At 44.6% G+C, this 24,402-nt stretch overlaps 1 protein-coding gene across 5 annotated transcripts in view; it reads right to left on the bottom strand.

Annotated features, from left to right (window-relative positions):
- Positions 1–11,667: 11,667 nt before the first annotated feature.
- The window catches only part of LOC141074845 (histamine H2 receptor-like), a 221,766-nt gene continuing 209,031 nt past the window's right edge, over positions 11,668–24,402 (bottom strand). For all 5 annotated transcript variants that reach the window (XM_073562103.1, XM_073562104.1, XM_073562106.1 and 2 more), the window contains one exon: positions 11,668–16,531. In XM_073562103.1, the coding sequence (XP_073418204.1) occupies positions 15,826–16,531 (706 nt within the window). In that variant the 3' untranslated portion in view covers positions 11,668–15,825. The remainder of the gene's footprint in view (positions 16,532–24,402) is intronic.

Here is a 24,402-nt window from a genome sequence, read left to right as displayed (position 1 = left end):
TCCTGTATATAAATCTAGCCTTGTTTGCTAAGGGGGTGTGAACAGCAGCTCTTTTCTGGGCGTTTCCTTGAGGACCACACCCATTTGTCTAACAAGACTTTATTTCTAAACTGGAAAACAGAGGGCCATATCTCAGGAACGGAGAGGAGCAGGAACAAATGAAAAACCATGCCTGACTCAGGGGAACAGCGGCATTTACACCAGGAAGATAGATCTGCCTGCGCATCTCCTGATCCCGAGTGCGACAGCCTCAAAAAAAAAAAAAAAAAAAAAAAAAAGTGGTCGGGAAACGCGTGACCAGTCCAGGCATTGGAATCAGAAATCTGACCGATGATCATGGACTCCTGAGAGAGAGCCCTAACCTTTTATGAATCACTGCAAAACTGCTAGTATTCGGGGGTTTCCTCACCTTCAGAAACAGAAAACTGGCTTTGGATATGCTCAGTTGATTAACTAGATGTCAGAGCTGTGACTTCCTGCTGGGAGAAGGGGAGAAAGAGCTGCAACATTCACAATATGGCTGCTAATGGGACCATACAATGTAAAATGAAGAGTATTAGGTAATTGTCTTGTACCGAGATATCAGGGATATTACATTCGGGGCTTTTATTTTATACAAATTTTATCACTTTTTCTAATTTATCTTGAGACTTACAAGTGCGTATAACTCTAGGTTTTTCCATTGTGTGGAGGAGTCGTGCTTGTCGCTGAGTACACCCACCACCTCTGTGGAGGCTTGGCCCCATACATCAGTCTCATTAAGCGCTCCGCTGGGCGCTGAAGACACGGGAATTGGCAGAAAATAGCAAGAAAGGTATATAATTATTTGTGGATCAACAGTGGAAAATTCATTGTTAGCAATAGGGAATAAAGCTGCGCGCTCTGTAATCTGGCCCCTGCCTAATATTTTATTATTTTTTTATGTTTTCCATTTTAATCAGTGAATTTATAACCCGATACCATGTGCATAATAAAGCCTGGCAGCGGCGATAATGGGGTGAATAAAGAGGCGGAATATTAATGTGCTTGGAAAATAGCTTTTGGATGAGAGAATCTTCTTTACGCACTTTATTTTGGATTTTATCTTCCTTGCCCGACTTTGGGTAGCCCTTTTTTTTTTTTTTTTTTTTTTTTTTTCCCCCCTGAGTTTACAGCAAAATATGCTGCTGGGATATGCTTGGGCAACCTTGGTGAAGCGTTGTCCACTTGTCCTCTGCGACTGGTCCTGGAGGGCTGGAAGCGCAGACCATTATCTGCTCCTCAGAGAGGTGCGGGAAGAAGAAGCTAAACTAGGATTAATACTAACTAGTGATGGGTGAGCGTGCTCGGCACCGATCGATCCTCCAGCCAAGTATCTCGTGGTGCTCGTATCCCCGTCAGTGAATTATCCAAGGAAGAGAGAGAATTTTCCTACTTGAGTTGAGCATGTCTTTGCAGCGTCTACATGATCGTTTAACTTCTAGGAGAGAATGCACTGACCATGCCCTGTGCAGAGGTTACTTTTCAGAGAGGCGTCCATCACTAGAGATGAGCAGATCAGGAAAAATTTGAGTTTTTTTTCTTTTCACTCTATTTTTCCCAGGGAATTCGATTCATGGAGAACTTATTCTCAGTGAATTTATTGACTCTTATTATGAACTGGGGGCTCTCCTGACCCCGTAGTATAAGCTGTAAAAAAAAGAAAAGTTTGCCTTACCACTCACCTCTCTGTCCCATCTTCTCCTAGCTATCGCCCGTTCACTCCTTGCTACCACCGCTAGAGCTTGAAAATTCATGGGCCGCTCGCACTATCCGAAGATGCAGCGAGGCTCAGACGTGTGATGTAAAGGGGCCCGATAGTTCAGAATAAGTATTTTTGTTTTTTACATTTTGATGGCCTTTTAACAATTCAGAAAAATAGCAGCTAATAGGAGCAAATGACAAAAAAAAACACATTTTGGCGAATGCTGATTTGTGTAGAATTCAACTCCACTCCGAATTTATTCGCTCATCTCTCTCCATTATCTATTGTCAGTGGTGGATCCTAAATTAAGGAATTCTTTGGCCCTGAGGAAGTGGCTGATCTGCCACAAAACGCGTCGGCACAATAAAGCTATGAAGAATATTTCTGCACTTGTGCGGTCAGCGTGGATATATTGAAAAACCCTGTCTTTCTCTAGTCACCTTCCTCGACAGCCATATCGGAGGATGTCTCGCCGCCCTAATGGGGGACAGGAAATGCACAAGAGGTTAAATAACCCTCCCCTTCCTGCTATATCCAGTGTTTTTCCTGTCCCCTATGGGGCATGAAGAGGTCCTGATAGTGCTGCCGTGGCCGGCAACCGGAGACACTACAACATCAGATACCTGTAACGCTGGGCAGTCAACGATCGGGGACTCTGCTCTCCTCCGAAGGAAGGCTGCTCGCGCCTCCACTGTGGTGGTACTTGGGACCCTTGCCCGCCCCTCCTGTGCCCCCTCAGCTGGGTAAAGTGGGGCGGTGCTGTGCGGCCAGGGTCCTCCTGGAGCTCCCCGGCCTCCTCCTCCCCATGCAGCATGTGATCCGGGCGCGCACGTGCACACCGGAGATGGCGTCGGGACTAGCGCCGAACTTCTGGTTTGCCTTCCACCTGCGTGCCAGGCGGAATGCACGCGCGGGTGCGGTCCGGGGCCCCAGCCACCAGCCCTTCTGGGCTGAACATGGCTGCTCTTGTCAGGATGGAGAACCGCCGAGTGTGCAGGGGCAGCCGCTGAGCAGCTGGGGAATTTAGCTGTGGGGAGAGGTGATTGAAATGACCCTCACCCGTGGACCGAGGGGAGGAGAAGCCCACAACACGCTGAATGGACCTCGGTTATTCTAATCCTGGTCCGGGTGCATCCAGGTAAGGCCATTATCTGTACAGTAACTGTGGCAGACTGACCATGGACGGTGACAAACCCTTACTGCATGCTACTGCGGGCACTGCGTCACCCTCCTATTGTAAGTAGCGGGGTGGGTCCCCCCTTTTCTGTCCAGAGTAGTCTTGGAGGTGGCGTAGTATGCCTTCTCTCTCTCTTGTAGGGAGACAAGGCCTCTAACCCTAAAAAGAATAAACCAGGTGTGGTTCCAGGCCTCCCTCTTCATATAGGGGTAGCTTTGTCAGCCCTGCACGGATGATGTATTACGTACAGAGCAGCCCTCCCTACTGGAAAGTATAAAAATGCATCGGACAAGAAGTCCAATCTTCTATGATGATATTTTCCCAGCCACAGCCCCCTCCTGCTAGGAGGAAATCGGCACCTGTGTAATCTGATTGACTCAAGTGAATTTGATACCTCTAGCTCAGAGGATGCTTGGGAAAATGAGGGTTCCACTTCCACCCTCAGATCTGGGAATACTATCTCTCTTCCGAAGGTGCCTCCGGCCATTCTAGGCTGAGCATGACTACATTCGTCACCGCCGCTAAGCAGCTTGAGGCTGTGCTGGGACGGGAATGAGAGACCAGATTAGTTAGTACGGGAGGAGGAAGTGAAATTCTCTATATAAGATGAGATGTTTGGAGGGGCTGAAGCCTTCACGGCTGGTAATGGGCCCCTTCCGAGAGAGACTTGGTGTCACTTCAGAATTGAGGAATCAGTTTTTCCTTTGGACAGAGATGGCTCCTTATGGGAAGTCCCTAAAGTGAACTTGCAGGAGAGCGGCTCTTCCATTTAAGGGCAACTCTCAAAGGCAAGCTTGCTCAGGAAATCCTGGGACGCCTCCACAACCCTGCTTAATGCCAATATAGCCTCTACGTGTGTAGCCGGGTCCCTGTCTGCTGGTGGCGTACGCCGGAGGATCACCACTCAGGGGACCTCCAGGGAAGAAACCCTTGACTCTCTTTCCCTATTACAAAAGCGACAGGGTTCCTAGCGGATGCTTCCACTTAGTCCGTCCGGGTAGCAGCAATATCTACGGTGTCAACCGGCCCTTCAAGGTTCGGCAGGTGGTGGCTGCTAAGCAGCTTGAGCCTGGGCCGGGACCCGAATGGGAGACCAGCCTGCAATTGCAGGTCACGGGTCATGCATTTACCTCTCCAACTCAGCCAGGGGAACTCTGTGACTGAAAGCTGGGGGAGGAGACTTTGTCAAACGTCTATACGTTTCCCTTTCAGGGAAATTATGTGGAAGTCTCTTCTGGAACCTAGGAAATGATTTTTTTCGTCTCCCTCACCGTGACCAGTCCTCCCAGAATTCACGGTTCTCCGGTCGGGGTGAATTTCATAGATTGTTGCAATCCATAACCTCAAACCAATGGGTTATTTGCACCTTTCACGATGGACTGAGATTGAGGTTCGAGAGTCCTCCCCCTCAAGGCCTAAGATTGACATCCTTGCAGGCATACCTCCAAAAATCCTTGCTGTCAGACATAAAGACACTTCTGCAAGGCGATTTCCCCAGTTCCACGCTGTACGTGACTGCTCCCGTCGGGTGTCACTAGGCAGCTTGGAGCAGGTCCGGGGCCAGAATGGGAGACCAGCGGGCAAATCGACAGGAGGTAGGCAGAGGCCACTACTCTCGTCTCTTCATAATTGTAAAACCCTCAGGAAAGCAGGGTTATAATAAACGTAAAACCCTTGAACCAAGTGGTAAAGTACAGATGATTCAGGATGGAGTCGGTTAAGTCGGCAATCCCCCTCATAGGACAAATTGGGTGTTGGCCACAATAGACTTGAGGGACGCTTACTATCATGTCCTGATTCATCCAAACCCCAGGGAATTCCTCAGGTTTGCGGTTTTCCAGGGTCCCCAGGTCAACCACTACCAGTTCAATGTCCTGCCATTTGGGGTGTTATCAGCCGCTCGAGTGTTTACCAAGATAATGGCAGAGGCAATGATCTTCATTTGCCAGCAGGGGATTTGATTTGTCCCATACCTAGACGACCTTCTAATAAGGGGTTCCATTCATGTCTCGCCTGAACCAGGACGTAGGAAAGGCCCTGAAGATTTTACAGTCCTTGGGTTGGATCCCCAACCTGGAGAAATCAGACCTTCCTTCGTCAGGGAAGAAGTTCTTAGGGATACTCCTGGACTCAGGAAGGCGAACATCTTTCTTACCCAGGGAATGACAACTCGACCTTGTTCAGAGGTCCTCCAGGTTGGGAGACCAGAGAACACCAACCCTGAGGCGCAATGTCCATCCTAGGTTAGCTTACAGCATGCGTCCAAATGGTTTCCTGGGCTCAAGCCCATACTCAGTTCCTTCGGTCCTATGTACTCCGGTGTTCGAAGAAGTATCGGAATACTCTGACCAAGAGAAGCCCTCTTCCTCGTCATGTGAAGGCGTCTCTCCTATGGTGGCTGGACTAACAGAACCTTCAGCGGGTCATCAGCTGGGATCAGTTCTCCCTGAAAATTGTCACCACAGACGCCAGTCAGAGACTCTGGGGGGCTATAGTGGAGAAATCACACTTCCAGGGGGTATGGCCCCCAGACGTCAGAGCCAGCTCCTCAGATGTGAGAGAACTGAAAACTGTTGAGGAAGCGTTGAAAGCAGCATCAACCCTTGTCCAAATCATCAGGTACGTGTCTGCCCAGACAATGCGACTACAGTGTCCTACATCTGACACCAAGGAGGCACGAAATTCTTCAACCCAAAAAATTGGTAGCTGCAAGAAATTTTTCTTGGGCAGAGAAACGTCTGTTGTCCATATCAGCAGGCGAACTTCCTCAGCAGGAAGGATGTTCATTCCGGGGAATGGAGCCTAGACCAAATAGTATTTTGCCTCTGGTGTCAAGGTGGGGAAATCCCGATGTAGACCCTTTTTTGCCAGCGACAAAATTAGAAGGTGGAAACTTTTTTTCCCTCAGTCCCACCGACGGAGCATGGGGAGTAGATGCCTTCTCCCATCCGTGGCAGTTCAATCTAGCTTACACCTTCCCTCCGATTCCCACGGTAGCGAGAACACTGCAGAAGATACGGGCAGAACAAGTCGCTACAATCCTAGTGGCTCTCTTGTGGCCAGGGAAAAGCTGGTACGGAGCCCTACGGAACATGGCTCAGGAAGGTCCAATACTTCTGCTCCTAGAGGGCCAGTCTCCTTTACTAAGACCCTCTACTGCACCCAGACCCGCACAGAATGAACCTTGCGGCCTGGCTACTGAAGCTGGAATTCTAATGGCTTAAGGCCTTTCCGAGGAAGTGATCCAAACTCTACAGGGCTACCGGCCATTCTAGGCTGAGCATGGCTAACGCCATTACCGGGAAGGTTTGGAAGATGTTCTCATCTTGGTGTTCCCTAAGTACCCTGGACCCCTTCCATACTAATATCACAGATCTTAGAATTTCTTTAAGACGGCTTAGTTCTAGGGCTCACTCCTAGTACACCAAAGGTACAGGTATCAGCTCTTAGTTCATTTTACAATCAAGATTTGGCAAGCCATCGCTGGATCAAGCGATTCATAACCTCAGCAACTAGAATCCGTCCCAGATTCTGTAGTCAGTTTCTCCGTGGGACTTGAACCTAATTCTCAAAGGCTTGACCAGGGAACCGTTGAGCCACTGTCTTCCACAGCTCTGGAAAACTTAATACTAAAACTGTGTTTTTGGTAGCAATTACTACCGCAAGGCGCATAGGAGAATTACAGGCCCTTTCAATACAGGAGCCATACTTGACCATCACGGAAGACAGCATCTTCCTAAGGTTAAATCCCTCCTTTATGCCTAAGGTAGTCTCAAACTTTCATAGGTTGCAGGACATTGTATTACCTTCCCTCTGTACAAACCCCTCCAACACGAAAGAAGAAGCCATGCACACCCTTGACGTCTGTAGAGTAGTTCTCTTCTACCTCCAGCAGACGGAGAGTTGGAGGATTGACCAGATTTTATTGATTCAAATTTCCGGTCGGAATAAAGGCAAAAAGGCGGCAAAAAATTACAATCACGAATTGGATCAGGCAAGCTATCAGCCTCACCTACTCGTCACCAAACGTTCCTCCTCCTACATCTCTGAAAGCCCACTCTGCTCGTCAGTATCAACATCATGGGCAGGAAGAGGGAACGCATCTTCTGAGCAGATAGGCAGAGCCGCCACCTGGTCGTCTGTACATATATTCACCAGACAGTATACACTAAAGTTCAACAGGGATTTAACGTTTGGTAGATAGATTCTGCAGGCTGTTGTCCCGCCCTAAGAAATTAGTTGTTGGTATTTCTCCGATATGCCTGTCATGGAAGGTGACTAGAGAAAATAGAATGTTTTACCCGTAATTCGATTTCTAGGAACCTTCCACGACAGCACTAATTTCCCTCCCTATCTGATACTCTTATTGGATGATTCCTACACCTTGGTGGTAACTGTACATGCGAGTGTGTCCAGAAAAAACTGGATATAGTAGCAAGGGGAGGGTTATTTAACCTCTTGTGCATTGCCTGTTTCCCATTAGGGCGGGGAGACATCCTCCAATTTGGCTGTCGTGGAAGGTTCCTGGAAACCGAATTACTGGTAAGACTAATTCTATTTTTTCTTCCTCCTTTGTGACAGTGGTGGATCCTTTAATATCTCTCACTACTTTTATTATGGAATTCTTACAATTCATTGTAAACAGTAGTGAGAGAATTTCCCAAAAGTTGTATTTGGGCAGGTTCGCTATAATTGCCTGGCAGGTTTGCTATAATTGCCTGGCAGATCAGATTCGGTCCAAATAAAATTAGATCCAAATCAGAAGTTCCTTGATTGCTGTTATTGGGCTCTAAAGTCTCTCTAGACCCAAAAGCATAATAAGCAGAGGGTATAGAATCCATAATGGGGTTCCCAGTCCTCCATCTGTGTCTTCAGTTTTTTGGCGCTGAGGCTCACAGGGTCAAGTGGATGACTGGGAGTTGCGGTGGACACAGTCAGGATTTACAGCATGTGAGTATAATGCTTTTTAATTTTTAATTTTTTCAATTTTTTATTGAATTACAAAACCTTGCTGGTTTTTACTTTGCTGGATTCGTACAAATCAAATGCCGAAAATGTTGATTTTGCCAAAATCTAACATTTTCAGGAATTTCATAACCGAATCCGTCTAATGAATCGATTCACTTTTCTCTAAATGCAATGATAGATTCTGCCATTGTCGCACTACCAGGAGCGTAACGATCGTGGTCGCAGAGGGTGTAACCGTGAACTGGCCGAAGGGGTCAGAGGGCCCGCTGACAACCGCATTTTTTTTACATAAAGAAATGAATTTTGGAGCAGATATCCACCAGATCCTTGTGCCTGATGGCCTATCAGAGGCCGGCAGCTGACGTCGGCGTGCTCATTGTGGGTTGCGCATGACATCAGTGTCATGCACCGTCTGCCCACCTACACTAGCTATGGAGAAGGAAGAGCGCACTGGACAGGTATGAATAATTATTTTTTTTGTGGTTGAATGTGTTTCAGGAGAGCGCCGGGTTGGGAAAAATTACTACAGGATGGGGGACATAATAACAGGAAATGGCCAAGGCGAGGGTCATTATTATAGGATGGAGGTCAAGATAGGAAACTTTTATGGATTGGGGTCAATTACTACAGTAAGGGTCCAGGATGGGGGACATTATTGCAGGATGGCAAACATTTTTACAGGATGGGGGAAATTACAGGACAGGGGCAATTATTACAGGATGAGACCCAGGACTGGAAACATTTTTACATAATGGGGGACATATAGGAAGGGTCCAGGATGGGAGACATGATTACAGGAAGGGTCCTAGATGGGGGACATTTTTACAAGATGGGGCCCAGGATGGAAACATTTATCCAGGATGTTGGACATTATTACAGGGAAGGGTCCAGGACGGGGTCCACTGTTAGATGACAGAAGCCATTATTAGAGGACAGGGCCCATTATTATAGAATGGAGCCCAGGACGGGAAACATTTTTACAGGATGGGGGACATTATTACAGGAAGGGTCCAGGATGGGGGACATTATTACAGGACAGGGACCCAACTATAAGGTACACATTGACGTTGCAGTCGGGATCATATACATTGGCCAATTTATTTGTTGAGAACCTTCTTTTTACTGAAAATTTTCCAAAATTCCATATGTACAGTTGTGGCCAAAAGTATTGACACCCCTGCAATTCTGTCAGATAATACTCAGTTTCTTCCTGAAAATGATTGCAAACACAAATTCTTTGTTATTACTATCTTCATTTAATTTGTCTTAAATGAAAAAACACAAAAAGAATTGTCCTAAAGCCAAATTGGATATAATTCCACACCAAACCTAAAAAAGAGGGTGGACAAAAGTATTGGCACTGTTCGAAAAATCATGTGATGCTTCTCTATTTTGTGTAATTAACAGCACCTGTAACTTACCTGTGGCACCTAACAGGTGTTGGCAATAACTAAATCACACTTGCAGCCAGTTGACATGGATTAAAGTTGACTCAACCTCTGTCCTGTGTCCTTGTGTGTACCACATTGAGCATGGAGAAAAGAAAGAAGACCAAAGAACTGTCTGAGGACTTGAGAAACCAAATTGTGAGGAAGCATGAGCAATCTCAAGGCTACAAGTCCATCTCCAAAGACCTGAATGTTCCTGTGTCTACCGTGCGCAGTGTCATCAAGAAGTTTAAAGCCCAAGGCACTGTGGCTAACCTCCCTAGATGTGGACGGAAAAGAAAAATTGACAAGAGATTTCAGCGCAAGATTGTGCGGATGTTGGATAAAGAACCTCGACTAACATCCAAACAAGTTCAAGCTGCCCTGCAGTCCGAGGGTACAACAGTGTCAACCCGTATTATCCATCGGCGTCTGAATGAATAGGGACTGTATGGTAGGAGACCGAGGAAGACCCCACTTCTTACCCCGAGACATAAAAAAACCAGGCTGGAGTTTGCCAAGACTTACCTGAAAAAGCCTAAAACGTTTTGGAAGAATGTTCTCTGGTCAGATGAGACAAAAGTAGAATTTTTGGGCAAAGGCATCAACATAGAGTTTACAGGAGAAAAAAAAGAGGCATTCAAGGAAAAAAACACGGTCCCTACAGTCAAACATGGCGGAGGTTCCCTGATGTTTTGGGGTTGCTTTGCTGCCTCTGGCACTGGACTGCTTGACCGTGTACATGGCATTATGAAGTCAGAAAACTACCAACAAATTTTGCAGCATAATGTAGGGCCCAGTGTGAGAAAGCTGGGTCTCCCTCAGAGGTCATGGGTCTTCCAGCAGGACAATGACCCAAAACACACTTCAAAAAGCACTAGAAAATGGTTTGAGAGAAAGCACTGGAGACTTCTAAGGTGGTCAGCAATGAGTCCAGACCTGAATCCCATAGAACACATGTGGAGAGATCTAAAAATGGCAGTTTGGAGAAGGCACCCTTCAAATATCAGGGACCTGGAGCAGTTTGCCAAAGAAGAATGGTCTAAAATTCCAGCAGAGCATTGTAAGAAACTCATTGATGGTTACCGGAAGTGGTTGGTCGCAGTTATTTTGGCTAAAGGTTGTGCAACCAAGTATTAGGCTGAGGGTGCCAATACCTTTGTCTGGCCCATTTTTGGAGTTTTGTGTGAAATGATCAATGTTTTGCTTTTTGCTTCATTCTCTTTTGTGTTTTTTCATTTAAGACAAATTAAATGAAGATAATAATACCAAAGAATTTGTGTTTGCAATCATTTTCAGGAAGAAGTATTATCTGACAGAATTGCAGGGGTGTCAATACTTTTGGCCACAACTATGCATAATATAGCACTTACCCATTTTCTATGGCAGTAATGCAGTCCCAATTTTCTAGGTTTACCATTCTAAACAATCTAGAGTGCAGCTTTGTATTTTGTTAGAATTGTTGTGTAAGGCCTCTTTCACACTTCAGTTATTTGCATCAGTTAAAATCCGCCAAAAAGGCAGACAAGCGGATCCGTTCTCAACTGATGTGAATGGATGGGGAGTGAGAGAGAGAGAGAGAATTTTTTTTTTTGTCTGGCACCCAGACATTTTGGGGTTAATTCAGTGTCTGGAGGATCCGCCAGCCAAAAAAACGTTGTAAGCTCCGTTTGGAAATCTTTGAGGATGTTGACGGACACTAACATTGTGGCGGATCCTCAAAAAAAGGATGCAACGGACGGCAATCAGTCAGGATCCGCCAATAATGAAAGTCAATGGGGAAAAAAACGGATCCACAAAGAAAAATGGCTTGACTGATTGTCAAAAACGGAAGTGTGAAAGAGGCCTTAGCTGGTACCTATTCACACTAGTTGGGATGTGCTGGTCAGTTTTTCTGATTATTACAGGATGGGGCCCAGGACAGAAACATTTTTACAGGATGAGGGACATTATTACTGGGAAGGATCCAAGACGGGGCCATTATCAGAGGACAGAAGCCTTTATTACAGAATGGGGGACATAATTACAGAATAGGGCCCAGGATGGAAACATATTTGCAGGATAGGGTCAAGGACAAAGGACATTATTTCAAAATGGGGGACACTATTACAGGATAAAGGCCAGGACAGGGGATATTATTACAAGGGCACATAGATCTGACTATCCTGCTGCAGATACTTATAGGGCCTTTATTTAGTCACAGAGTCACCAAGGCTTCATAGAAAAGCATTGTCCCTGCTCTCCGTGTAAATGGCTCTGTCTGTTGAAGAGAGCATTGACTTTTTATTTAAACACTATTGATGGTAGATCATTTTACATTTTCTGTTGCATACAATGCATGTCAACCCGGGACTAAGAAATAGGACACCAGCTTTTTCCATCAAACCCAAAGTGTTTTATTATAGGACATAGCATTAATCGTACACAGGGCCAGGCTTGCCCAGCAAGAAACTGTTAAAAATGCTCAGAGACATCAGAGAAGGAGCAAAAAATATCTCAATAGACCGCTATGTACAAGGAAGACAACTCCATCTGGATGTGTACGTGAGAACGAGCCCAGCTGTTCAATTCTGCGCCATCGACGACCCTTCAGCCTGTGCGCGGTGCGTGCTTTGTTTCCTCTGCTTCTCCCTCCTCGGCTCCTCACGTTGACTGGTAATGAAGTCAAGTTTGTTATTTGGTGGAGCTGAGAAATTTCAGTTTTCAGTACTCCTGGTTTTTCACTTCTTCCTCTGAACAAATGCTATTAGGGGTGTCTTCTCAGCTACAAAAAAAAATTGTGTGAAGCCACCCAGATAAAAGAAAATAAGCAATTCTCATCCTAGCACTCCGCTCCACGACCCAGCGATTTTCTGCCCGACTAGAAGCAATGACATCTCGACCATCAGTCTCACGACTGTGCAGCCAGCTAGTCGCATCATCAGTTGAGTGACTGGCGGTCGTGATGTCATCACTTGCGGTTTGTTGGAGACCGGAGCGGATTCCTGGGGTAAGTAAAGCTTCTTTTGCTATTTTGTCCCACTTTGAATTTTTGAATCAGGCTGGAAAGCCCATTTAGACACATACTAATCTAATTTTTCACTAATTTTTCATCTGTTTTCCGAGCTTCAAATCTACAAAAAGTTGACTATTGCTTTGATATCTGTATATCATGTATTCTTGTAATATCCAGAGCTGCAATCGGGATTCTGCTGATTAAGTTTTTGTTTGAAGGCATCACATCTCTTAGCAGTCAACCCAAAATTTTAGCCTCTTATGTGTCTAAAAGAATAAAAGTTTGGGTTGAGAAATCTATGGTCATACGGACCATGAAATACTCTCGGGCTAACCCAGCCTTGGTTGAGGTTGAGTTTGAAAAGTCCCAGGAAATTTGGGAGCGATATCAGGTACACATCCAGTGATTTAAAACGTGCCTTGTTATGATTATCAACAACTCTGATGACCCCACACAATGCTCACCTTTGTGCCCCCTAATGTCTAGGTAGTAGACCTAGATCCCACTTTTACCAAGCAAATAGTAAAACTTATAATCATGTTACCCCCCCATAAATCTTCTAACCAAGTCAGCCGCCCAGAGCAGGATGTGGCGTGTAGTGAGGGCAGCTCACCGCCTGTGCCAGGACGTTGGCGTCTTGTGAGTGGTTCTGAATATTTTGTAAAGTAGTTTATAAGAGAGAAAATGGCAGGGAATCACTCTAGTTATATCCATGTTCTCAGGTTACCCCAATTATTGGGAATCTTTGCCCAGCTTGTGTTGAACCTAGCATCTGCTTAGACGGCCTCTGTAGTAATGCCGCCCATGTCCATGTCTCAGACACTTTGCCGTAGTTTGATGTAGAGTATAAAGCCCCCCCATGATGAAATGCAGAAAAGTGAACTAAATGCTTTTGGAGTTGGCCCACTGTGACTCTGATCCTTAATTACCCACATACAAAGGGCCTCCTTTAGGTAAATATGGACCTTTGGAAGCCAAGTCACATTGGGTCTCGCTAAAAACGAAGGGCGTTCTCTCTCATCTCAAACATTCATGGATTCCAAAAGGCCTGATACTGGGCTTGGCCACTGACTTGGCTGAAAGCCATGCAATTGCGGTCACATCCCCGCTAACATTGAGAACAGCATAACTCCATTTTCGAGGAGGCGGTACAACAACTTATCAGATATTCATGGTATATCCTTGTGAATAGAACATAAATGTCCGAGATGAGAGAATCACTTTAACTCCTTGAGTGTAATTTCCAAGATTCTACCAAGCCCGGTGGGTCCAGACATCTACCTTGATATTCTGTGTGCTGATGCCGCCCACTTCTCTTACACTGTACAGTGAAAGGTCTTAAGGGTCTGTCTGTGACCTAGTGCTGCCAATATCAATGGTAGGTTAATTTTAAATGCAGGTCTGGATGCAATTTCAACAACCAACTTATTTTTTTTTGGCAATTAAAGGCATTGTCCACTACGTGGACGATCCCTTCTCATTCTCCATGTTTGGCCCCATTAAAATAAAAAAGTTTATACTAACTCGAGTGGTGGCATTCTTCCAGCAGTGTCGGCACTCGCGTTCCCAGGGCTGGCATTACTGTCCTCGCCTTCGGACGTATCAAGAGGAAATGAGACTTGTAGCTGGCCGCTCACTTCCTGTTAATTACTTATACGTCTGAAGTCGAGGACGGTGGTGCCAGCATTTATTAGACACAGGGCTCATATCATAACCTCACGTGAGCCCCAGGAATGAGAATACCGTCCCCACTGGAACGGCACCGGCACGGGAGGTGAGTACAAGCTTTTTTATTTTAACGAGGCCAAACATGGGGAATGAGAAGGGGGTTGACCAAGTAGTGGACAACTCCTTTAAGTAATGAAATTAGTGAGCTTTAAAAAGGACTTGTCACTTTGCCGAAAATATTTAATATGTCTAAATTTCGCTGTTCTCCTGAATCCGGCGTTATTTTTCTTTTGTTCCTGCTCCTCTCCAATCCAGTGATATGGCCTTCTTTTCCCTGTGTATATGTCTACTCTTGCTAGCGAACTGGTTGTAGCCTGAAAGAAGACAACAATAGATATGTGTAGTGGAAACACCCTCTTGACTTACAAGACTAGAGTAAAGCCCCCGTTACACACTGCGATATCGCTAGCAATATCGCTGTAAAGTCACCGATTTTGTGATGTTGCAGCGATATTGCTAGCGATATCGCTGCATGTGATACTTACCTCCAACCGGCTCCCCCCGCTGGTTATCGCTGATCGCGTGAGAAGCTCCTGGACCATTCCTTGTCGGCCACTTCCTGCTGGGCTTCCTGTGGTGCCGACGAGCGACGCGTGGAGCCGGGCGGGAGGACGCAGGATCGCCGCGTCTGACAGGTAAGTAGCGATCCCCTACCCCTGCGATGTCGCTGGTGAGATCTGCCTGTGTGGCAGCTCACTAGCGACCACCTAGCGATGCACCAGCGATCCTGACCGCGTCATATCGCTGGTCGGGATCTCTGGTGCATCTCTAGGTGTAACGGTACCCTTACCTGCAGGGAAGAGGAGGGCATATCTCTGGAAACAAGAGGCACTGGAACAAAAGAAAAACAACACCGGATTCAGAAGAACAGCGGCATTTACAGCAGATAAAAAAATTAAATATTTCTGGCAAGTGATTGGTCATCTTTAATTATGGAATTCTCCTTAGGGTGAAGACACTTCTATATATTTTATGTAATTCAGGTTCCTTAGAAGCCTCATTTGCTGTCTTTCCCTCTGGGCTCCAATCTTGTCTGATCGTTATACCAGTAATTTATGGAAAAATTATAAATCTTCTGCCTGCATTAGGCACGGAAAAGGTTTCTAATAGCCCGGAGGTTTACGTTTTCTCATTGATGAGTGTCAGGAGTAATACCCGTGCTTCACATGGCCGCTTCGAACTGAATATAAAGAACGCCTTTTCGTACAGATATAAGGGTATATACATCAGATAGTAAACTTAGTATACCAGTGGCTAAATGAACATCCGTACCACATTCCCTTCATTAATGAGATACAAATCATAGTAAAAAGTTCCATTAAAAATTGTAGAAAAAAAAACTATTGTCTTTCGCAACTAGTTGTGATCAGATAACGTAAAAGTCGGAAAAGTTTTTGAAAAAAAATAAATAAAATTTGATTTAAATTTTTAAATTTGAATTCAATTTTGAAATCTTTTGGCAATTTTATTTTTTTGGTGATAAAACATTCCAAGCGCTTTAGTGGAAGAATAATTTAAGATTAATGTTGCAGCTCCAAAGCAAACATTTGAAATCTCTCTTCTCCATTCTCTGTATTTTCTTTTTTAATTTTTTTTTTTTTTTTTAAACTTGAAATTTTTTTTTATACATTCATTCAAACTCCGTTCTTTGACTTGAATCCAATTGACATCATAAATAGTTTTCCAACTTAGTAAAGCCATAAAATATGAATTCGGCAAGGTCTTCCCTCTGGTCACATCGTACTGTTGGAATCATGGGAACATCAGAAGAAGATCGGCTTTGTAGTCTAGATATGTAACATCCAGATTAGTAGTGCACTGGAGGAGGACATTTCATTGCTTGCTTGCTTTTTAACACACAATTTGACATTGGTAACTTAATATTGTATTCTGGATCTTGGGCAGTCTTGGAGAAGGTGACAATGGAGACCATGTCCTCTCCGATGTCCACCTGCGATCTCCATCGTCTACAAATGAGGAGCTTTTTGAGAGCTCTCTGGAAGTCTCGGTTCAGAAAAGCGTATAGCATGGGATTAATAGTTGAATTACAATATCCTAACCATGTAATATACTTGAAAGTGTTGACCAGCACCATGCTGGTGGAACTTGTACCCTTTGCAGCTATCCAAACGTTCAAGACAAAGTAAGGAAGCCAGCACATGACAAAGACTGAGATGATGATACTCATGGTCCTGGTGGCTTTATGTTCCAGTTGTAAGTTATTTTGGCGCTTGCTGTTTGGATGATAATGGAGGTCTAGAGTCTGGGAGACAATCCGGGTGGCCTTTAAGCGAGAGGCTCTGTAGATGAAGAAGTACATACTGCACATGATCATAAATGGGATGTAGAAAGCCAGAGAAGATGCCACAATCGCAAAGGTCCAGTTGGTCACAAAGATGCATTCTTTCCCATTGTCAAAGTCTATGCCCGGTATTTCATTCCAGCCTTGCATGACCGGTAGGAAGGATATTAATGAGGAGTAGACCCATATTGTCACTGTCATAATGATGCATCTACAAAGCAAAGATAAAACAGACATAATCATGAACTATACAAAAATAATTTTTTTGTACATGCATAAGAAAAACATTTTTCTGTCATTAGAAGGATCTTTTGAGCACTGAAGATTAATTCCAGTAAGAAGAAGTTATCTCATATCCACATGATAGATGAAAACTTCTAGGTTGGAGGAATGGAGTGGTGTTCGAGTATGCTCACTACTGCTCCATACAAGAGGTTAACAGAAGTTCTATTATCTCACGAACCATTGAGGACTTGGGGGTCTAGAAGCTATTACCAATCTATTTAGAGGGATTAGCATGGCACTACATGACAACACGCATAGTGATTGCCTGCAGTAATCAATGGGGTCATGGCTGCAGCCATTCACATGTGCTGACATGACATTTCAAGAGCCGGAAGAACATAGATTTGCACAGGGTCAAGAAAGCGTTCGAATGAGTGTGGCAGGATATCAATATGATGAATATTACTACTTTGGCAATTTATGTACAATCATCAAACATTTTCATGAGATTCTGAAGCATTATCTACTTTTTACATTTAATATCATTGCTGCTTGGTCCAGGACCTTCCATCCTGCCAGACTGCAGAGCTGAACTCCCTTGCCTCCTTTTTTTTTTTTTTTTTTTTTTTTTTAACCTCTTTTGCTGTTTGTAAAAAAAAATATGTTGTGGGGTGAGATGATCCCTTTAAAAGGAACCTGTCACTCCCTCCAGGCGATTTTAAGTAAAAGAGCCACCTTGTGCAGCACTAATGCTGCATTCTGTCAAGGTGGCTCTTTTATTTAGGGTACCTTCCACCGCAGAAATAATCTTTTTTAAAATTGGTCAGACATACCTGATATTTGACAGGGGGGCAGGTCTTTCCCCATCTGACCGAGACGCCTCACATCCATCACTCATGTATTCCTGCATTGTTTGCTCCACCTCTTCATTTTTCTTTTCAAATCCTGGCGCCTGCGCTGTTGTATGTATTCTGGGGCATGCGCAGTGACCGCTGCCCTTCCTCTCTCATGACTTCCTGGTCTTCCTATCGCGCCTGCGTGGATACACGGCCAGAGATCCCGCCCCGCAGTCGCTTATGATTTATTCACAATGCGGGGCTGGGAATCTTGGGCATGAGAGCCACAGATAACCAATGCGCATGCCCAAGATTCCCAGGCCCGCAGTGTGAATAAATGATAAGCGACTGCGGGGCAGGATCTCTGGCTGTGCGTCCACGCAGGCGCGATAGGAAGGCCAGGAAGTCATGAGAGAGGACGGGCAGCGGTCACTGCGCATGCCCCAGAATACATACAACAGCGCAGGCGCCAGGATTTGAAAAGAAAAATGAAGAGGTAGAGCAAACAACGCAGGAATACATGAGTGATGGATGTGAGACGTCTCGGTCAGATGGGGTAAGACCTGCCCCCCTGTCAGATATCAGGTATGTCTGACCAATTTTAAAAAAAGATGATTTCTGCGGTGGAAGGTACCCTAAATAAAAGAGCCACCTTGACAGAATGCAGCATTAGTGCTGCACAAGGTGGCTCTTTTACTTAAAATCGCCTGTAGGGGGTGACAGGTTCCCTTTTAAGTGTGACATTGGTCATCACAAAGAAAACCTCAACTTGTGTAGGATTTTCATAAGAAACATGGACAATATTGTAAACCTATGGAAATCTTTATGGGAGTGCCCTCTTTGGACAAACCCTTTTTAATAGAAGTTTTTTTCTTGAAAATAACTTACCACATGTAGTCTTCTGCATTGATTGGCTTTAAAGGGAATCTGTCAGCAGTTTTTTATATGTAATCTGACAGCAGTACGATAATAATAATAATCTTTATTTATATAGACCTCCTGATGAAACTGCACAGGCGGTGAAACGCGCATCGAGGTGCGTCACAGCAGGTGGTTATCCCCCTATTCATCATGACTGCAGGTAGTGTTTGCTTTGTATTTTTTTGCAGTTTCTGATGACTATGATTAGGGATTGGTTTATATTATACCTTTATGGTGCGTAGCATATATTTCCTTGATAGACAGGTGACGTGGTATTTATTAATTATTTGCACTTTTATTAGGATATCTTTGTCCCTTATCATATAGATTAGGCAGGAGTAATTGGGTCAGATATTTCTGTGTTTTTTGATATTTATTATGCTATTTTTGATTATAAGTAACCTTATATCTGTGTATACTGCTACCTAGGGGGCTATACCTTCTGCTAGCTTTATTGTGTCGTTATGTCCCAATATTTGGTGTCCTATTTGAATATTTTGTTATGTCATATGTTATTTTAATCTGCTATAATAAAATATACTTTTTATTTTTATAAATTTTGATCTTACTCCTTCGTTTGTCTCTATTGGTCTGTAGTGTTTGTTTTGTAAAAGGATCATTGATATTCTTGGAGGAAATTTTTGGTGCTTTATTTATATAGCGCCAACATATTCCGCAGCGCTTTACAGTTTAACAGTTTCAAAACACAAGTCATAAGTAACAACGTTAACAATACAATCATTAAAGCAAAATAAGATGACCCTGCTCGTGAGAGCATACAATCTACAATGAGGTGGGGGTGATACAAAGTACAAGTGTGTATTTACAATGATGCATTTACAATGATGGTCGAGCCATCTTGAGGGAGTGAGGGATGGATGGAGATAGTGAATGGGCTACACACGCACACTTACACATAGAATGACTGTGATTAGTGAACGTGATAGGCCGCTCTGAACAAATGCATTTTTAGGGAGCGCCTGAAACTATGCAAATTGTGGATAGTTCTAATTTCTTGGGGTAGAGCATTTAAAAGATTTGGCGCAGCGCGGGAGAAGTCTTGGAGTCGGTAGTGGGAGGTACGGATTAGTGCAGAGGTTAGTCGAAAGTCGTTTGCAGAGCGCAGCAGTCGGTTAGGCCGATAGACAGAAATGAGGGAGGAGATGTAGGGGGGTGCTGCACTGTGGAGAGCTTTGTGGGTGAGAACAAGTACATTGAATTGGATCCTATATTGAATTGCCCATTCATTATAGGGTCCAATTCAATGTACTTGTTCTCACCCACAAAGCTCTCCACAGCCAATGTAAGGACTGGCGAAGAGCGGACGCGTCTGAGTACTGATTAGCCAGATGGATGACCATGGCTGCTGCATTAAGGATGGACTGGAGAGGGGATAGTCGAGTAACGGGGAGGCCAATTAATAAAGCATTGCAGTAGTCCAGGCAGGAGTGGATCAATGCGACAGTGAGGGTTTTTGTTGTTTCCATGGTGAGAAAAGGGTGGATTCTAGAGATGTTCTTTAGGTGTAAGTGGCAAGAGCGGGCAAGAGATTGTATATGGGATGTGAAGGAGAGATTGGTGTCAAACCTAACACCCAGACAGCGCACCTGCTGTCGGGGTGTTATTATGGTGCCACCCACGGAGAGGGAAATGTCAGATTTAGGGAGGCTAGTAGACAGCAGGAGCAGAATTTCAGTTTTTGAGAGGTTGAGTTTCAGATAGAGAGCGGACATGATGTTGGAGACTGCGGACAGACAGTCACTGTAGTTCTGTAGTACAGCGGGGGTAAGGTCAGGGGATGACATGTATAGTTGTGTGTCATCAGTATAAAGATGGTATTGAAAGCCAAATCTGCTGATGGTTTGTTCAATTGGGGCCGTGTAGAGAGAGAAGAGAAGGGGGCCAAGGACTGAGCCCTGAGGTACCCCGAGAGCGAGAGGAAGAAGAGATGATGTGGAGCCAGAGAACAAAACACTGAAGGAGAGGTCAGAAAGATAGGAAGAGAACCAGGAGAGAGCAGTGTCCTTAATGCCTAGTGACTGGAGCCTAGAGAGTAGGAGACGGTGGTCAACAGTGTCGAAAGCTGTAGAAAGGTCGAGAAGAATGAGCAGAGAGTGGTCACCGTTACATTTTGCTGTCAGAAGGTCATTGGTAACTTTGAGTGCAGTTTCAGTCAAATGTAAGGGGCGGAAGCCGGACTGTGAAGGGTCTAGGAGGGAGTGAGTGGAGAGGTAACGAGTAAGGCAGGATTAAACTAGGCACTCCAAAAGTTTAGAGATGAAGGGGATATTGGAGACTGGTCTGTAGTTGTTTGTGCAGGATGGGTCGAGAGCCGGTTTCTTTAGTAATGGAGTAATGATAGAGTGTTTGAAGGAGGATGGGAAAATGCCTGAGGAGAGGGAGAGATTAAAGATTGTAGTTAGGTGAGTTGTGACGACAGGAGAGAGACTGGAGGAGATGTGATTGAATGGGGTTGGTAGTGCATGTAGTCGGACGAGAAGAAGAGAGGAGTCTGTAGACTTCGTCTTCTGTGATGGCATCAAATGTGGAGAGTGAGCCAGGGGAAATGCAAGGAGGGATGGGAGTCACAGCATTTGGTGGTTGGGAGCGGATTTCCTGACGAATATTATATATTTTCTCTATAAAGTGGGAGGCCAGGTCATCAGCACAAATGTCTGTGATAGGGGCTTGAGCTTTTGGCCTGAGGAGAGAGTGAAAGGTGTTAAAAAGTTTCTTGGGGTTGTTGGCTAGTGAAGAGATCAGGATGGCGAAGTAGGTCTGTTTGGCGAGGTGAAGGGCAACGTTATAGGTTCTTAACATAAATTTGAAGTGGATGAAGTCTTCTGGTGTGCGGGTTTTTCTCCATCGGCGTTCAGCACTCCTAGAGCATCACTGGAGAAGTTGAGTGCGATGTGAGCCAGGGCTGTTTTACTCTGTGTTTGGAGGTTCTGAGGGTGAGGGGAGCTACTTGGTCAAGGGTGCTTCTAAGAGTGTCGTTGTAGTGATGAACAGCCAGATCAGGACAGGATAAAAAGGAGATTAGGGACAGAGATGAGTGTAGGGAGTCAGAAAGTGTATGAGGGTTAATGGCTTGTAGATTTCTGAATGTGTGGTAGGTAGGAGTGTGCTGGGGTGGGCGAGGAATTGTGAGCATGAAGGAGAGAATGTTGTGGTCAGAGAGGGGAAGCGGTGAGTCTTTTTTAGGTAGGAGATTGAACAGAGCCGGACAAAGATCAGGTCAAGGGTGTTACCGTCTTTGTGTGTTTCAGAGGTTGAAAGCTGTGGAGGCCTAGAGAAGTGGTTAGTGATAGAAGCTGGGATGCAGATGTGGAAGTGGGGCTGTTAATGGAGATGCTGAAGTCTCTGAAGATAAGGGGTGGTAGTTCTGAGGACATGAAGTGTGGCAGCCAGGCTGAGAAGTGGTCAAGTAAGTGAGTGGTTGAGCTTGGGGTCGGTATATGACCGCTGCTCTGAGGGAGAGGGGACAGAAGAGCCTGATGGTGTGGACCTCAAAAGAAGGGAATGAGAGTGATAGAACTGGGGGGATGACCTGGAAAGTGCATTGTGGGGACAGGAGTATGCCGACTTCACCACCAAGTCTGTTTGTGGGTCTCGGGGGAATGGGAGAATTGTAAGCTGCCATGGGAGATGGCAGCAGGGAAGACAGTGTCTGAATCCTGAATCCAGGTTTCAGTAAGGGCCAGCAGATTCAGAGAGTTGTTCAGAAAGTAGTTGTGCAGGAAAGGAAGCTTGGACCTTGGATTCCAGAGGGAACAATTGAAAGAAGGAGATGAAGGAGTGCAAGTAATATTAATAAGATTATGGTTTTGATATGAGGTGGGGTAGGGGTTGAGGTTGGGGGATGGTGGACCAGGGTTGGGGGAGATGTCACCCAAAATCAGTAGGAGAAGGAAGATAAAGAGCAAGTAGGTATTGGAATTGTCAGAAGTTTTGTGATGAGATGTGTTTGGGCAAGATGGTCTAAGGTTGTTCAGGAAGGTGAGGAGTGCATAGGAGCTGTACATGGGAGAGGGAAGTATAGAGGGCTTATGTGTATGATTCATGATGGAGGGGATAAGATGGTGAATGTGGATGGCAAGGGAACACAGGAGGATAGAAATAAAGCACATGAATAAAAGGGAGTGCAAAGTGTGATTTACCTGACTCCTGCCGTGACTAACTGCCATGGATTAAATGCCTTTTGCTTGATGCTTAGCTAATGCGATGCTTTGCTGAATGCGTGCGACCCCACACATGTGTTATACCATTTTGGAATGAATCTAAATTTATACACCACACTACAGGACCAAGAGAGAGGGATTGTGGGAGCTGGTTAGTTATAAATTAGCAACAGCTGCTCAACACATCCTGGTGTGGAAAAGATGATCAAAGACACAGCCCTGATTCCATCTCTATTATATAGAACCTCTCAGAGATCCCCCCATGGACATACAACAGTAAGTACTGAGACCCATGTAACAGATGAATTCTAGCAAAGGAGTTGAATGGCATGATTACCATTCAGGCTGCTTGCTAACATTGAATGGAGTGAAAATACATGCAGGGTAGTTCAGTTCAGAAGTTGAATGACATGATTACCTGTGTGAAGAGAGAGGATGGATGTTAATTTCTTGCCATGGATTAACTGCCTTTTGCTTGATGCTTAGCTAATGCGATGCTTTGCTGAATGCATGCGACCACACACATGCATGATGTATGATGTGGGAACAGACCTAATTCCAGCGATATATGACTTATTATTCTGGGTGCAGCAGTTGTGATAGAATCACAGTTTTCTCAAATTCACATCTAGCAGTGCTAGGATTGCTGAGCTGTGTATAACCCCACCCACACAACTGATTGGCCACTTTCTGTGTGCATTATCAATAATCTCCCAATCAGCATTGGGGGTGTGGTTGGACCAGAATGCACTGGACACCTAGTCCTATAGTGATAATCTCCTGCTGATAAAACACTAATTTTACTGAAACAACACACATCACAGTAAGTGACACATCATTAGAATCAATGTCTCTGTCCCTACATTATGCTGTTTTCAGATTAAACTGCAATGACCTGCTGATAGAATCACTGTACAAACAGGATTGCTATTTAAAGGTTTTTTTTTTCACAAAACACAAGTTAATTTTAATTAATAGATCTTGGAATCATAAAAACTTCCACATTTAGATGTGTTTAAATAAAATGTTCCTGTGCTGAGATAATCTTATAAATGTGCCCCTGCTGTGTACTGTGTAATGGGACGTGCCTGACCATACAGGAACGTAGTCTGATCATGCCACAGCTCCTGAGCATTAGGGGAGAAAAAAAAAGTATACAGACATTACAGCAGGGGATAACAAGCGATTCTAGAAGTAAAACATTGTTTAAAAGCAAGAAGGAAATATTTTACCTCCAAAAAGAATCAGATGCGACCCATGCTGTAATGTTTGTATACTTATTTTTACTCCTCCCCTGCCCAGGAGATGTGGTATGATCAGACCATGTTCCTGTATGGTCAGACACGACCATTACACAGTACACAGCAGGGGCACATTTATAAGATTATCTCAGTACAGGAATATTTTTTTTTTTTAAAACTTATACAATTGTGGAAATTATTATTATTCCAGAATCTATTGATTAAAATGAACTTTTGTTCTTGGAAAGACCTCTTTAAATTATTCATCCTTATCACAGCAGCACTAATTTCTGAGGGATGTATATGCAATTTAGGTTGAAGCAGCAGATGGGTTTGAGGTGGAAATTGCAGATTCTTCCTGGCCTGATATTGTCCACATTAATCCATTAAACATCTTCTGTATGGTTGAGAACATCTTTTAAGTCCTATCCCCATTGAAATATGGGAGCTCTCGAAATGGTGAGGAACAATTGAGCCGTCACGTAGGACAATGCGGTAATACTATATGTGCGGCGCGAACACTCGGCGTAAGTGGATCCCATTCTAATAATAATGATAATCCTTGTAATACTGGAGCCCAGGTGACGGCGCCATGAATGGGCGGCTAACAATGTAAGATGTTTTCCTGATTCTTTTCATGATAAGGCAGATAAACGTTCGGTTACAAAATCACCAGCG

This window comes from Dendrobates tinctorius, unplaced genomic scaffold (genome assembly GCF_039654945.1).
Source record: "Dendrobates tinctorius isolate UK_male_01 unplaced genomic scaffold, ASM3965494v1 ptg000334l, whole genome shotgun sequence".
NCBI lineage: Eukaryota > Metazoa > Chordata > Amphibia > Anura > Dendrobatidae > Dendrobates > Dendrobates tinctorius.
This window is presented reverse-complemented; position numbering and strand designations above follow the sequence as displayed.